The sequence below is a fragment of the Cnephaeus nilssonii genome (genome assembly GCF_951640355.1).
Source record: "Cnephaeus nilssonii genome assembly, chromosome: 8".
Taxonomy (NCBI): Eukaryota; Metazoa; Chordata; class Mammalia; order Chiroptera; family Vespertilionidae; genus Cnephaeus; species Cnephaeus nilssonii.
The window spans coordinates 81,319,586-81,335,580 of NC_137079.1; the positions used below are offsets into that span (position 1 = coordinate 81,319,586).

Sequence of the window (15,995 nt, forward strand, 5' to 3'; positions counted from 1 at the left end):
CTCCTCCCCCCCCCCCCCCCCCCCGACTTCTAAGAAGCTCACGAGGGAAGAAATGGGTCAACTGTAGTGACATGGCAAAGAGAGAATAGATCACTCTCTCAAACATGCTCATGAGACATTGTGATTTTGGTATAACTCTGTTAAAGGATCTATCAAATGTCTCAACAATTAGCGCATAACCCAATCCAACTGCTACAAAGTCAGCCTCTGACCGGAACACAAGATTCACCAGCTTTCCTGGAGGTGGCAATGAGTTCAGTTTTGACTATCAACAGGAAGCTGAACCTTCTCAGGTTGGGTAGAAGGAATGAAAATGCATGGGCTATTCAAACAGAGCAGAGGTCTGCAAAGTGAAAATAAGAATATACAACAGAGACTGTATGTGGCCCACAAAGCCTAAAATATTCCCTATATGGCCCTTACGGAAGACGTTTGCCGGCCCCTAGAGGATTCTTGTGTGGCTACAGCTTAGGTTACACAGTGAAGCAGTAACAGCTGAGACTAAACATTTCCTTGAGGCTGAATTATGAAAGCACCAGAATAGCAGATATTACCAGTCAGATTTGTTATTCTCCTTTCAGGAATGCCACTACTCAACAGGACTGAGAAGAAAAAAGAAATCAAGGACTTTATATTGAAGTAATGTTTATTGGTCACATACTTTGAGTCAGGACGTAAGTCAAATCCTCACAATCCTGAGAGGTAATTATCCCAGTGTTATAGAAAAAAAGTCAGATGGGTTAAGTTACTTGTCCACAAAACACACCATTATTAAAATGTCAGAACTGGGAATTTAAGATTCCAGATTCACATGTTACTATCCTTTTCACCATAAAACAGTTGCCTTGGTGGTAGAGTAGAAATGAAAGAAATTATCATTTTGTAACTAATAAATAGACAATAAGAGTAAAGCGGAGGAAATGCATTCAATTTCTTAGCATATTTCATGGGCACTAAAAATATATCCCTAGCCTAAGCTAGCTAACTTTATGGAAGTGTTCATATGTAGTCAATTATGTCACAGAAAAGGTCCATGTTTAGAGTACAAGTTATCAGCAAAAAGTGGTAATGGGGGGAGAACCCCCAAACCGAGTCCACAGGATGCCTGAACATACATATCTGTTTTTGTGTGTTTTTTTGGGGGGGGTGGTGAACTTAACTCTTGCAAAAAACATCTAGTAGCTTCTCTACACTGTGGAAATAGCACAGAATTCGTGTTTTTCAAGGGAGTGTTTCTGCATCTTGTTTTTATAAACCCTAATAGTATTACTGTTTTGAGATTTGAATTAAAATCAGAGAATTTCTGAAAGGAAGTGCCTTAACATCCTACATAAGTTTGTATCTTCTGACACCAGTAACACTTTATGAATCTTTTTAAGGTACTGATGAAAATATTTTTAATATTTAAGCTCTGCTTAAGTAAATTAAAATACTCACTGAAAGCAAAAAACTTTTCTATGAACTCTATGCTTTTAAAGCATAAATTTTAAAACTATATTAACAAATTTTAACTAGCAGATATACTTTCCTCATACAGAATCCTGAATCTTGAAGGACTCAACTTACATAACAGAAAGGCTTGCCACAGGATTTAAGCCTCTCAGTCGAAAAGCTTATACAATAAGCCGATGCTATCTGTAACATGAAGCATTGCTCTTTACTTAGACAAGTACATAATTCTTTCAAAAACCTGGAGCCATGTGTTTCTGAATTCAGAATTTTGTTTTTCAGAATATAGGTATACCATTTATTTTGTAACCACCTCAGTAGGATCTGTGCAAACATTCTGTAATTAAACATATTTATGTTTCTGCAACAAAATATGACTACTCATGTTCTAGGTTCACGTCAGGTTTTGTACCACAGAGTCATATATACATACAAATCTGGTTTTTAGAGCTTCTGGATTGAAAGAAATAATTGTGGAATTATATTATCTCATTTAACTCATAACAGCCCATTTTTAGAGATAAGAAAACTGAGGCACAGACATCAAATACCTGACCACTGTCACTCAGCTAGGTAAACAATGCAGCCAGGATTTGATCCCAAGCAACCACTAAGCAATACTGCCTTTTCATGCACTTAACAGAGCATTAAGCATATAGTATGTGCAATAGTTTACTATTATTTAGTTGCATTATAGAGTATGGTTTTTTAAAGCCCATATATAGGCATTGAAGATTATTTTCCTAACTCCTTTTTGATTTAAAAAAAATTGCCTTTGGGTAAACAGTACTGTTTTTAAAGCATCTTTTTGTGTAATGAAATCCTGTATCATAAGAAAAAATAAAGTCAATGTGATTGGTATGAAGTCTCAATGCAAAGAATTAAAAATTCAAATTTGAAGGCACAGCAATGATAACATTTAGAAGATTCTGGACATGCTGAAATTCAGAATATATATATACAATGCTAACATGATTGGAACAAAGGGACTAAACCTGAATCATCCCAAATTTATTAAAGAAATCAGTGATATACTAACCCTAATATATGTATTTAAGAAAAACAATCTTAGCCTTTATTTGTGTAATAAATACTAGTATGAGAGTGCCCACATTTAAAAAGAAGTTGATCAGCATAACATGCCAGTCTTCTTACATCTATAGGAGTTATAAGGGTACCTTTTTCTCTTAATTATCTGGATTTGAGAAAAATAGCACTTTCAGCACAAATCAGGACTACTTGAGGTAAGAGGCAAAAGATTTATATTCCTACTTAGGAAACTTATAATATTCTGAACTTTAAGAATATACCTTTTCACCCCATGTACAAGAAAAAAACAAACAATTCAACTTGCACATTCCCTGCTTCATTGTAAAAAAGTTGATTTATTAATACAAATCATTCCACACCCAACTCATTTGCCTGAAGTGGGAGTCACAGTTGTTAAATGCATGAGCACTGGAGTCTGACAGGCCTGGATTCAAATCCTAGCTTCCTCCTCACTTATCAGTGGAATGAATTTGGGCAAAGAACTTAGCGTTAGCCTCATTTAAAAAAATATGTACTAACAGCATGCTATTACTACTTTACAATGCTTTCATAAATGAGGTAGAGTATATAAAGCACTTAGTGACACCTGGCACATAAAAAGTTCTAGTACAGAATAGCTACCACTGTTATTGCTCTAAGGAGTTAGCAATACATACAATTTTAGCTGTTTGGGGGAGGCGGGGCAAGTTCACTGAGGTAGGAAGAGAAGCTAAGAGTTAAATTAATTTCAGAAGCAAATCACAAGGATGACTCCAAATAATAACATCTGTAATTCAATATCTCCAATTTGCCCATAAATTCTCAGACATTTCCAAAATAAAATCTCTTGGTATAGAGATTACTGTGTACAAAAGATCTTACAATAGAATATGCATAGTTGGAGACAAAGGAAACCAGATCAATGTTGATGATCCCGCTTACTAAAAAGGGGAAGAAAGAGTCCTGGCAGGTTCAGCACGGTGGTTAGAGCGCAGGCCTGTGGACTGAAGGTCACAGGTTCCATCCTGGTACAGGAGGCAACTGATCGATGTGTCTCTCTCACATCAATGTTTTTCTCTCTCTATCTTTCCCCCTCCCTTCCACTCTCTAAAAATCCATGGAAAAAATATCCTCAGGTGTTGACTAACCAAAAACAAGAAGGAGAAGAGATTAAGATGTGCAAACTGCGTTATAAAAGCAGCCACAAGGATGTCAAGTACACCATAGGGAATATAGTCAATAATATTCTAGTAACTATGGTATTAGATGGGCACTAGATTTATTGAGATAAGTAAATTATATAAATGGCTAATCTCTATGATGTACACCTGAAACTAATATGATATTATATAGCAACTGTAATTGAAAAATAAACAAAATTATTTTAAAAATAACAAAAAAAATAAAACTACACATGACTCCCTGGCACAGAAACCATTATTTTTTCCTTTTAGCTTTTATTATTATTTTTTTCCTTGGTTCCTCCAAGACAGTGATAACCAAAATCTATATTCCTATGGGACTATAATAGCAGGTATGAGTAAAGAGGTAAACTTCTTTAGGGCTGGTTACAAAGAAAAGTAGCTCTTGTAACAAAACACACACACACACCACCCAGAAATTTTCTAACATTTTGGAAATGTCAATAATAGCTACCAGTCAGAGAAATGCACATTAATGTGGATTAGGAAGATCCCAATAGAATTAAAGTGCACTGGGTGGGGATCACGTAGTAAGTTAATACTGCTCTGGGTCAGTGATGTATCTCAGAGATCATCAATGGCATAAAGTGATAATATACATAACTGGAGAAAAAGAAAAAAAGATAATATGGGAAAGGATAACCAAATATGCAATTATTGAACTAAATTAAAATTAAATTTGACTATTTATAACAATAGTAACATATCCCTATTTTAAATGTTTGTTGAAATTTATCTAGAAAATTTATATGGGACAGTCCAATTTTTTTCTTCTTGTCCTATACTAGTAGCCTACTAAGAAATCCTCTCCCAAAGTCAGGAAGACATTAAGCATAATAATTCAATGTTCTGCAGTTAGTGAATATCACAAATCTGAAGCATGAAAATGTACAAAAAAATTGTAGTTAATGCAAGCCATCCTTTTCCTGCATTCCATATAAAGACAGAGAAAGCAGGTTATTTTTTATAAGTGACCAGTAATTGCCAATATTAATAAGTGAACTTATTAGTTAGCAACCAATTACAAATGGGTTAGGATACAAGACAGAATTATTGAAATGGACCCTGATGTTTCAAACCTATGTTATAGCTACCTAAGAGATTCCTTGATAGCAGAATTCAAAGAAGTAGATTATTCCATTCTTTGAAGATAGTGGAAGAGTTCTGGGAAATTATAAAGGTACAGGTGATTACAGAAATCAGGAGGACAGATGAAGAATTTAAGATTAAGAAGAAGAAAAACAGAAAAGGCTTCCAGAACTGAACCTTAAAAAGAAATAGTAAGTGAAAAACATGTACATTTCAAAGAAACAAAAGATTAACCAAGAATGCCAAGAGAACAAAAAATTGAGAACTGAAAATGGGAGTCTAGAAAGAAAGTGACACCAATTAATAATAGCTAAGCTAAGACAGTAGAGAATAAGGATAAAGTTACAAGGTTCTTAATGAAAATGAAGTTTTAACTTTCTGGAGGCTTATAAATATTCATTATGTATAATGGGGAAAGAGAAGTAGTACTTTAGGACAATAGTCTAAACTACTTCAAATTCCCTTCTTTATAATAAATCTAATTCAAATATATTTTATAATTTTTTTAAAATTATTTTTTTAAATATATTTTTATTTATTTCATAGAGGAAGGGAGGAGAGAGAGGTAGAAACATCAATGATGAATCCTAGCTGGTTTGGCTCAGGGCATAGAGCGTCAGCCTGCGGACTGAAGGGTCTCGGGTTCGATTCCAGTCAAGGGCACAGGCCTGGGTTGTGGGCTCAATCCCCAGTAGGGGCTGTGCAGGAGGCAGCAGATCAATGATTCTCATCATTGATGTTTCTATCTCTCTCTCCCTCGCCCTTCCTTTCTGAAATCAATAAAAAAAATAGAAAAGAAAAAAAATAAAAGAAACATCAATGATGAGAGAGAATCATTGATCGACTGCCTCCTGCACGCCCCACAATGAGGATTGAGCCCACAACCTGGGCATGTGCCCTGACCGGGAATAGAACCGTGACCTCCTGGTTCATAGGTCGACACTCAACCACTGAGCTACGCTGACTGGACTATATTTTATAATTTTAACAAACCTCGCCAATAAACACACTTTATATATAATGTATCCTTTAAAATACAAGAAAAACTAGTACTAAATTAAAAAAAAAAAAACACAAAAAACAAATTTCTATTATAGTAGTGTCATTCCTAAGAAAGAAAAAAGTTATTCTTAACTGGCAAAAATGTTTCTGTATTTAGAATCATGGGCTTCTACTTATAACTCTAAGACCTATAGATTATTTACAGATTCAGAAACTAAGTCAGAAAGGCTAAACCTGTTGAAGATTAAAAAGCCACTTGGTGGCAGAGACGTGCTAGAACTAAGATTCTTATCTCTGTGGTGTAGTGCTGTATTCTTCCCTTACATCACCTCTGCAGCAATAGCCTACCGATCCCTTAGGACTAATGGTACTGAGAAAATTTAACATAGAGAATGAAAAATTCACTAATAGTTTCCCTGGGGAAAATTTTAGAATTCATACAATAAAGAACTTACTTGTACCTTTACCTTCAGTGTTCAAGAACAAAAAAAATGTAACCTGTAGCCCTAAACGGGCAAAAAGGACAAAGTAAACACTGTGACATTCCTCTCTCCCCCCATGCTTAGTTATAACAACAGGTTTAGGCATACTCTGGTATCACTCCACCGTTTTCCTTATGAACAACCCTAAACTTCATATCAAATGACTAGAAGAGGCTAAATTCTCACTCTTTTGGAGGCTGAAATGATGCCAAATTTGCCTTCCATTCATCCTATCCTCAGCTATGAAGACAGAGTAGTGCCTTATCACAAAACGTTACTAAATAATACTAAGTAGGTACATATTAATTTACTCTCTTAGCAGCTACCCTAAACCACTGAAACCAAAGTAACTACGGGATAGGAAAAGGTTTTCTAATGAAGAAAAAAATAAATAAATCCTACAAAAACCAACTAAAGGAATCCTGGTAAGGCAAAAGCAGCACAAAGTGAAGTTGGGCTTCCTTAAAATCACTCTGTTCTCATCTTCACAGGCTGGCTTTCAGTACAGTTAAATTTGCAGCATGTTAAACTCAGGTGTCTGTGTTTTATACAGGAATTTGGAAGATAAGGATTAAAATCCCAGTGCAATTACAAAGACTTCCCATAAAAAGAACCAAATGGGAATTCCCTGTGATAAATAATTTCTCAAAGTTCTCATTAAAAACTTAAGAAAAAGGTAAATAAGCCAAACTTCTTCACAGAAAAAAATTGTATTTACAATTCAATTCAAAAGCAATTTTAAAGCAAACAATATAACACTGAAGTTGAAAAATCTATGCTCACCCAAAGTTGCCAAGTCTGATAAATTATTAACAGAACACTGCATCAAAAATAAGGCAATAACCCAAGATACCCAATGAACAATTTCTCCATTCCCACAACTAGATAGAACTAATCTATCTAGTAGCAAATGATACCTCACTCCATCTCAGCAAGTCTAAAATCCTTAAGGATAGAGTGATAAAATATGACCTATATTCTTCATTAGACTCTTTGAACACCTGAAGGAAAATAATTTCTAAAGCACAGAGAGATAAAGAGGTATAATCTTTGAAAAAGATACTCAGTGTTCAAAATTCAAGAATGCAATATTAATAATACACAAAGGGCATTAGGTGAATGTATGCAATACAGTAATAGCAAATTAATTTATTTAGTACTTTTTCCATTCCATATCATCAGGAGGATTGATTTCAACTTTTCTTTTACCTACATCAGACCAGTTGGTACTCAAAACAGTACCACCAGACTCCATCTGCAATAAGAAATAAAAATAGATTAATTCTTAGACCATATAATCAAAATATTTTTTCTAAAAATCTTTGAAGCATAGAGTCCCAAATATTAGCAATATTTGGCTCAATAAAAACTCAAGACCATATTTTGATTTAATCTTAAGCTTTCCAAAGAAGTTACCATGTTCTGTAAAATCTGAAAAGTCTAGAGTACGTAGGTAGGAGCATCATGTTCACATATAAAGCACCATGTCTCCCTTTCCTAATCAGCATAGAGTTATATGTGGAAAAACTACCTTCAGATGAAAATAAAATGGGCTCCCACAGAAAATGATGATATACTGTAATCTCCTTTTCAAGGACAGTAAAGACCAGGCAAAATAAATGCTTTCTACAATAGTTAGAACTTTAAGAGCCCTTTCTCAATGCTCTCTCTGTACCAAATATATGCAAGTATGTGCTGAAATTTATTTTTAGATGAAGGTGCACACACGGGTATACGTAGTGTTTCAGTAAAGAACTGCTTATCTATTTAGCATCTACTGAATATACTACCCATTAACCCTTGCACACTCATAAATACCTTAAAATTTTTTCTGGACATTTGTTATCTTAATGCAATACAAATTCATTTACTTGGATCACAACAAAGAACAGTATGAATTATTAAAATCTAAACATTTAAAATTGATCAGCTGTGTTATTGACAAATGTGTAACGTTACATACCCTACTATTACACTGAAACCTCACTATAGCCACTGCCCCACACTCTCTGCCAAGCTCCCTTTACATGGGATGCTCTTTTTCATCCCAGTTCTTTATATGTTTTTAGTTATGCTCCAAACACATCATGTCACCATATCTCTGTTGCCTTCTTTGACCCTTATCAGGACTCTACACTTGCAGAATTTGTCTTCTGTATGAGCATAATTACCAGAAATAAAACATGTATCACACTGCACTGTTATAACTTAAAGGGTCTGCCTTCTTATATCTGTTTCCTACCCTTGGCTCCAACTAAAGCTCCTAAAAAACAAGGAGTATATTTTACTAATACTTATATTCTAAACCTAAGCACAAGGGCCTGGCACCTGGTAGGCTTCAAATAAAATACTGAATAAAACTCGGCAAGTCTGCATAATAAACTACTCTTAAGATGACTGAAGGAAGCATATTTAGTTTATAATATGATCATACTCATTGATATTTATTTCCCTTCTCTTCTTATGGATTGTAGTACAATTTAGCATTTTCCTATGGTTATATTGTACATCAAGCATGTCAAACTCGTGGCTTGTGGGCCGCATGTGGCCCACAACAAATATTTTTGCATCCCAGCCAATATAAGGGTATGTAAGAAATGTTTTAATAAAAATTGCGTGACTTATTGTAATTTTTACAATATCCTGTAATACATAACTAGAGGCCCAATGCACAAAGATTCGTGCAAGAATGGGCTTTCCTTCCCCTGGCTGCCGGCATCGCCTTTGCTCCGGCCCGGAGCTGCCTTTCTGCCTTCACTCCGCCCAGAGCCGCCTTTCCGCCATCCCACGCTGCCCAGAGGCCCGGAGCAGCTGGGACGGTGCGGAACGCCTGCGTCCCACTGCTGGCAGCTCCGGGCCTGTATATGCAAATTAACCTGCCATCTTTGTTGGGTTAATTTGCATACTCACTCCTGATTGGCTGGTGGGCGTCACAAAGGTACAGTCAATTTGCATCTTTCTTTTATTAGTGCAGATTATTAAAAAACTAACTACAACATTCACTAATGACTGATTACTATAATCGTGTTGCATTCATTTCCTTTACGTGACTTACGCTCAGGCACATCATTTCTCTCCACTAATACTAGCAGCGAATATTTTAGCAGCCGATTGCCACACCATTAGTCTTGGACTGACTTGTTTGGTGTGGGCAACAGGAAATATTTCACTTTCAGAGAACAAGAAAAATAGGTTTATTTGCGTTACGCTTATGAATTTGTGCAGTTATTCAGTGTCTGGTAAGTTAATGTTCAAGAAAAAATATTAATTTTTATTAAAATGTTCTATCATTTTATGTTAATGATTACTCATTTATTTTAGCCCTTTGTATTCAGCATGTCTCTATCGAAATAAACCTATGTTTCTATGAAAATTGAAGTTTTTGGGGTTTTTTTGCAGCCCACATAAACTTAAACCTTGCTTATTTGGCCCATGTTAGTCTTTGAGTTTGACATGCTTGTTGTACACGATGGTCTTTTTGTCCCAACTAGGCTGGAAGGTCATACATGATAGACCCTATTTTGTTTCTTTTGTATTCCCACAAGGAAAGAAGCAACCCTAAGTATGTTCCAGGTCCTATTGTTCCCATTAAGTACAACTAAGAACCTTGGAGGGAGGGGAGGGGAGGGGAGGGGAGGGGAGGGGAGGGGAGGGAGGGAGGGAGGGAGGGAGGGAGGGAGGGAGGGAGGGAGGGAGGGGGAGAGAGAGAGAGAGAGAGAGAGAGAGAGAGAGAGAGAGAGAAACAAACATAAGACTCTAACAGGTAAAAAGAAGACAACAGATTAACTAGAAACCAGAGAACTTGGGACCCAAGGAACAACATGTGGTGAGTTTCCTGGGTTTCCTTTCTGCCTCACATATCCTAGAGTTGAAGCTAAAGAAACTGGAAAGGTCAAAGGGTGAGAACAACAATAAAAAGTCCCAACAAGCCTGATCTCTGTAGCCAAAAGATGAAGAAAAACAGAAAGACAGCCTAGGAAGACAGTAGACAATCATCGCTCTACTCCAGCTAAACACCACTAAAAAAAACTGTGGCCCCATCCCACCCCAGGCGAATAAAGGCTGAGTAGGGAGCCTAGACTTCCACCCATGCTAGGCTGCCACGAATCCACCTCCTCTGCTGCCTGCAGTGTCAATGGAAACATCTGGGGAGCTGGAACTCCTACTCCCAGCAGTGACAAGGAGATGCCAAGTGTTTAAGGAGACCAAGTGGGGTACCTGAATATCTACTTCCACTTGGTAGTAATGAGGCAGTGCCTTCACTTCCCCTGCCAGACTGGTTGTGAGATAAAACCAACTAAGACTGAGGGTTTACACAAGATCCAGAGTCCCACAGCTTAACATGAAAATGTCCAGGGTTCAACTGAAAACCACTTGACACTGGTGAAAAACACTGACAAAGTACAGATGTTAGATTATATTTAGCAAAAGAGAAAACAATAGATATTAACTTTGAGATGAAAGAGATGTTAAAATCATCTGAAAAAGATTTTAAAGTAGTCATGGTAAAAAATACTTCAACAAGAAATTATGAACTTGCTTGAAAATAAATGAAAAGGTAGAAAGCCTCAACAAAGAAACAGAAGATATAAAGAAGAACTAAATGGGAAGTTTCAGAATTGAAAAATACAATTGAAACTCAATAAATGGTGTTGGGAAAATTGGGCAGATACATGCAAAAAAAAAAAAAGGAAAGTAGACCACCAACTTACACCATACCAAAAATAAACTCAAAATGGATAAACGTTAAGATGGGAAACCATAAAAATCTTAGAGGAATCCAGAGGCAGCAAAATGCCAGACATATGCCAAAGCAATATCTTCACAGATAAGCTCCTAGGGCAATGGAAACTAAAGAGAAAATAAACAAATGGGACTACATCAAAATAAAAAGCTTCTGCACAGCAAAAGAAACCATCAACAAAACAACAAGAAAGCCCACTGCATGGGAAAACATATTTGCCAATGTTATCTCCGATAAGGGTTTAATCTCCAACATTTACAGGGAACTCATACAACTTAACAAAAGAAAGATAAACAACCCAATCAAAAAATGGGCAACGGACCTAAATAGATACTTTTCTAAAGAGGACATAAGGAAGGCCAAGAGACATATGAAAACATGATCAAAGTCACTAATCATCCGAGAGATGCAAATCAAAACGACAATGAGGTACCATCTCACACCTGTCAGAATGGCTATCATCAACAAATCAACAAATAACAAGTGCTGGCGAGGATGCAGAGAAAAAGGAATCCTTGTGCACTGCTGGAAGGAATGCAGACTGGTGCAGCCACTGTGGAGAACAGTATGGAGTTTCCTCAAAAAACTAAAAATGGAACTCCCATTTGACCCATTAATCCCACTCCTAGGAATATATCCCAAGAAATCAGAAACACCAATCAGAAAGGATATGTCTCACACTTTAAGTCAAAATGGATCATGGACTTAAATGTAATACGTGAAACTACAAAAATTTTATTTTTAAAAAATGTGGGAAAAATATCTTTGAGATCCAGGACTAAGTTTTAGATTTGACACTAAAAGCATGATCCACAAAGGAAAAAATTGATAAATTAAACTTCATCAAATGAAATACTTTGGCTTTGCAAAGAACATTAAAAAAGTGACCCAGCCAGCTTGACTCAGTGGTTGAGCGTCAACCTATGAACCAGGAGGTCACGGTTCAATTCCCAGTCAAGGCACATGACCCGGTTGCCTGCTAGATCTCCAGTGCGGGGCATGCAGGAGGAGGCCAATCAATGACCCTCTCATCATTGATGTTTCTCTCTCTCTCTCTCTCTCTCTCTCTCTCTCTCTCTCTCTCTCTCCCCCTTCCTCTCTGAAATCAATAAAAAAAAATGTATTTTTAAAAATGAGAAGACAAGCTACAGGCTGTGAGAAATATCTGCAAACTACATATCTGACAAAGACTTGCCAGATTAGTGGTTGTCAGAGGTTAAGAAGGCGTAGGAGTGGGAGCAAAGTGGATGGCTATAAAATGATAAGGAGGGATCCTGTGGTAATTGAAATGTTCTGCACTTGAACTGTCAACATGCTGGTTGTAATGTTGTACTAAAGTTTTGTAAAATGTTTCAATTGAGGGAAACTAAAGGATATAAGGAATATTCCTCATTTCTTACAACTGCATGTGAATCTACAACTATCTCAAAATAAAGTTTAATTAAAACAAAAATTTTTTAAGTCAACAATGAAAAGCATAATCATGACCAGTTACCATATAGTAACTTATGTGGAGTATCTAAACCTCAAACACAGTGATTACCTAAATATTAATTAGTAAATGTTAATTTTAACATTCTACTGTAAATATAAATGCCTTAAAACAGTGGTTGGCAAACCGCGGCTCGCGAGCCACATGCGGCTCTTTGGCCCCTTGAGTGTGGCTCTTCCACAAAATACCACGTGTGGGCGCGCACGTACAGTGCAATTGAAACTTCGTGGCCCATGCGCAGAAGTCAGTTTTTGGCCTGGGCGAGTCTATTTTGAAGAAGTGGCGTTAGAACACTCAAGGGGCCAAAGAGCCGCATGTGGCTCGCGAGCTGCAGTTTGCCGACCACTGCCTTAAAAGAAGAGAGTTACAGCCATGGCCAAGTGACTCAGTTGGTTGGAGGCATCATCCCCTACACCCGTGGTCGGCAAACTGCGGCTCACGAGCCACATGCGGCTCTTTGGCCCCTTGAATGTGGCTCTTCCACAAAATACCACGGCCTGGGCGAGTCTATTTTGAAGAAGTGGTGTTAGAAGATTAAGTTTAAAAAATTTGGCTATCAAAAGAAATTTCAATCGTTGTTACTATTGATATTTGGCTCTGTTGACTAATGAGTTTGCTGACCACTGCCCTACACCAAGAGACTATGGATTCCATTCCAGGGCACCTACGGGAGGTGATGGATCGATGTTTCTCTCTCACATCAATGTTTCTTTCTTCTCTCTCTTCCCTACCCCATTTCCCTCTCTCTCTAAAAAAAAAAAAAATCAAAAAAATCAAACATATCCTCAGTGAGGATAAAAAAAAAGTGTGTTACATTTTCAATGCTACTGGTAAAAATCAAATGACTACATTTTCAAGCAAAAAATCTACATAATTCTACAGTGATGACTTGTTATTGAGATCTCAGAACTTGAGGCCTAATACAGACAGCATTTATGCTGCCCTGGCAAAAATCTGAATTTTCTTAATATTTTTTGAGAAATTATTAAAAAACCAATGAATAATAATATGCACTTTCACTTGCCAAACACTGTTCTGGAAGTTTCCCTTCTGTATTATTCATCTCTGACATTGAGACTCTATACATGATTCTAGAAGGTAAACAATGGAAGCTCATTCAGCTATTCTGATAAATCTAACTAGAATAACTCTGTATCACCCACTGTAACCTTGGTATTTCTTAAGCCTTTCCAGTTCTAACTCAGTGATAAAAAATATTTGGTGTAAACCACTTGTTTCTTATCTCCTCCACCAGTTTCTGATTTCATCAGTAATTATTCTAAGAAATTTTAGAGCAAAAAGAAATGTTCAGACAAAGCTTACTCAAAAAGATCTCCCAACTAAAGTACATGCAATTTAGACTCAAATTTTTATCTTATTCTTTTTAAATTTCTGAAATTTACTACCACAATATATATTTTTGAAGTTTATATTCTTACAAATGATTTGTTCATGGCACGTTTCACTTCATCAGAACCATCTGAATAGATCTGCTGAAATAATTTGTTTAAAGCTGCATCTCCCTCCAACTTCTCATTCTTTTCTTCTTCCTTGATTTCTCCAACCAATTTATCCCAATTTCTTGTATAAAGAGATGATGATGGATATAGGTTCTTTACATCTACAGAGTAAAAAGAAGTGATTAATTAACATGTGTTGATTATGCCAAGAATATGTAAACTTTGTGACCATGATGTAAAGAACACCTTAGCAAATAATAGGTGACTTAATTTCACTAAACTTCATGTTTGAAATAAGTATCTTTCTGATAGACAACAATAATTAAATTTACACTTCTAAAAACTGAATCAACATAATGTAAAATATAGCAGTCTCCTTTGAACAAAGTAGTTCCATAAAATGTAAACTTTTGATACATTATGCAAAATTAGATTAAGAACAGATTCTTCATGTTAATAATAGGGGAAACTAAGTGAAAAGTATATATAAACTTTTTTATGTTTATAGAAAAGTTGCAAAGATAGTACAATTATAAAATTAATGTGTTTTTTAAGTTGCTTCATTCAGAAATTTCTCTTATAGACAAGATTTTAATGTTAAAAATGTGACCTTTCCTAAGATACTTATATATTTTCCAGAGTAGAAATAAACTGCAAATGTTAATAATTATCCATCCTAATCGGCCATTAGTTAATTCATCCATTCTCTCCCCATATTAAAAATATCAGAATACTTCAATAGGAGATAATAAGAATCAGGTCCGTAATATTGAAAAATACTATATGGGATGACCTAGAGTTCAATGCCCACACTATGCACACATAACAAATAACAGTATTTATAAAGCACACTGGGATAAATGGAGGCTGCTTGCAGGCAGACAGATACCAGCCCAGGGACTCAGGGCACTGTCAAGGCTGCCCCAAAGACCAAAGGAATTAAGATCTTGGCACACAAATAATTTAAAAATAACTAACCTACCCAGTAGCTATAAGAACAGTTCTGTTCACTGTCCAATCTACACTAATAAAAGAGAAAGATGCAAATTGACCATACCTTCACGATGCCCACCAGCCAATCAGGAGCAAGTATGCAAACTAACCCAACAAAGATGGTGGGTTAATTTGCATACACAAGTGCCGAGTGGCTGGGGACAGGATGCTTGTGTCGTTGCCATGGCAACGATGCAGGCGTTCCACACTGCCCCAGATGCTCGGGGCCTCTGGGCAGCATGGAAAGGCGGTAAGGTGGCTCCGGGCCAAGCGAAGGCGATGCCGGCAGCCAGGGGAAGGAAGGCCCATTCTTGCACAAGTCTTCGTGCATCGGGCCTCCAGTGGAAATATAATGCAAGCCACATATGTGAGCCACATATATAATTCAAAAATTTCTAGTAGCCATCTTACTAGAAAGAATCCGGTGAAATGCATTTAAATAACATATTTATTTAACCTAATAAATACAAAATAGTATCATTTCAACATAAAATAAAAACTTTATGGCATTTATTTCTTTTTTTTCCTACTAAGTCTTCAAAATTTAGTATGTATGTTACACTGAGAGCACATCTCAAATCAGGCTAGTCATATTTCAAGTGCTCAATAGGTACATGTGGCTAGCAGCTACTATATTGGATAATGCAACTACAGAGATTAAAAAAAACTGATTCAAAGATTTCTTATCAATATATTAAAACACATTAATACTAATCTAAATGTCCTTCTTCTACTACTGCCTCTCTACATCCCCTTCCTCTAAATAAATGAGAAAACTACTAATTCTTCATTCTATTTTCCACCTTTTCTCTTCACTGGTAAATCAACTCCCTGCCTATCCTTGCCTCAAAACAAAACTACAACACACCACACAGTTTTATTCAGGGCAGGCATACTATTTTTCAAACACTACCTACCTTCCTCTACTAGTAATCTCCTCTATCTTTGTATATTATCACTAGTAGCCAAAGAAAAATTTTAACTTGCCATAAAAATTAAGAGCCTAGGAAAGATGGATTTAATTAATCCTAATGCAGACTTCCCAGAAGGATG

The 15,995-nt window shown here is 36.3% G+C and overlaps 1 protein-coding gene across 2 annotated transcripts in view; it reads right to left on the reverse strand.

Annotated features, from left to right (window-relative positions):
- Nucleotides 1-41: 41 nt before the first annotated feature.
- The window catches only part of SUGT1 (SGT1 homolog, MIS12 kinetochore complex assembly cochaperone), a 63,440-nt gene continuing 47,486 nt past the window's right edge, over nucleotides 42-15,995 (reverse strand). For both annotated transcript variants that reach the window (XM_079779199.1, XM_079779200.1), the window contains 2 exons: nucleotides 13,929-14,110; nucleotides 42-7,508 (listed from right to left, as the gene is read on the reverse strand). In XM_079779199.1, coding sequence (XP_079635325.1) covers nucleotides 7,407-7,508; nucleotides 13,929-14,110 — 284 coding nt within the window. In that variant the 3' untranslated portion in view covers nucleotides 42-7,406. The remainder of the gene's footprint in view (nucleotides 7,509-13,928; nucleotides 14,111-15,995) is intronic.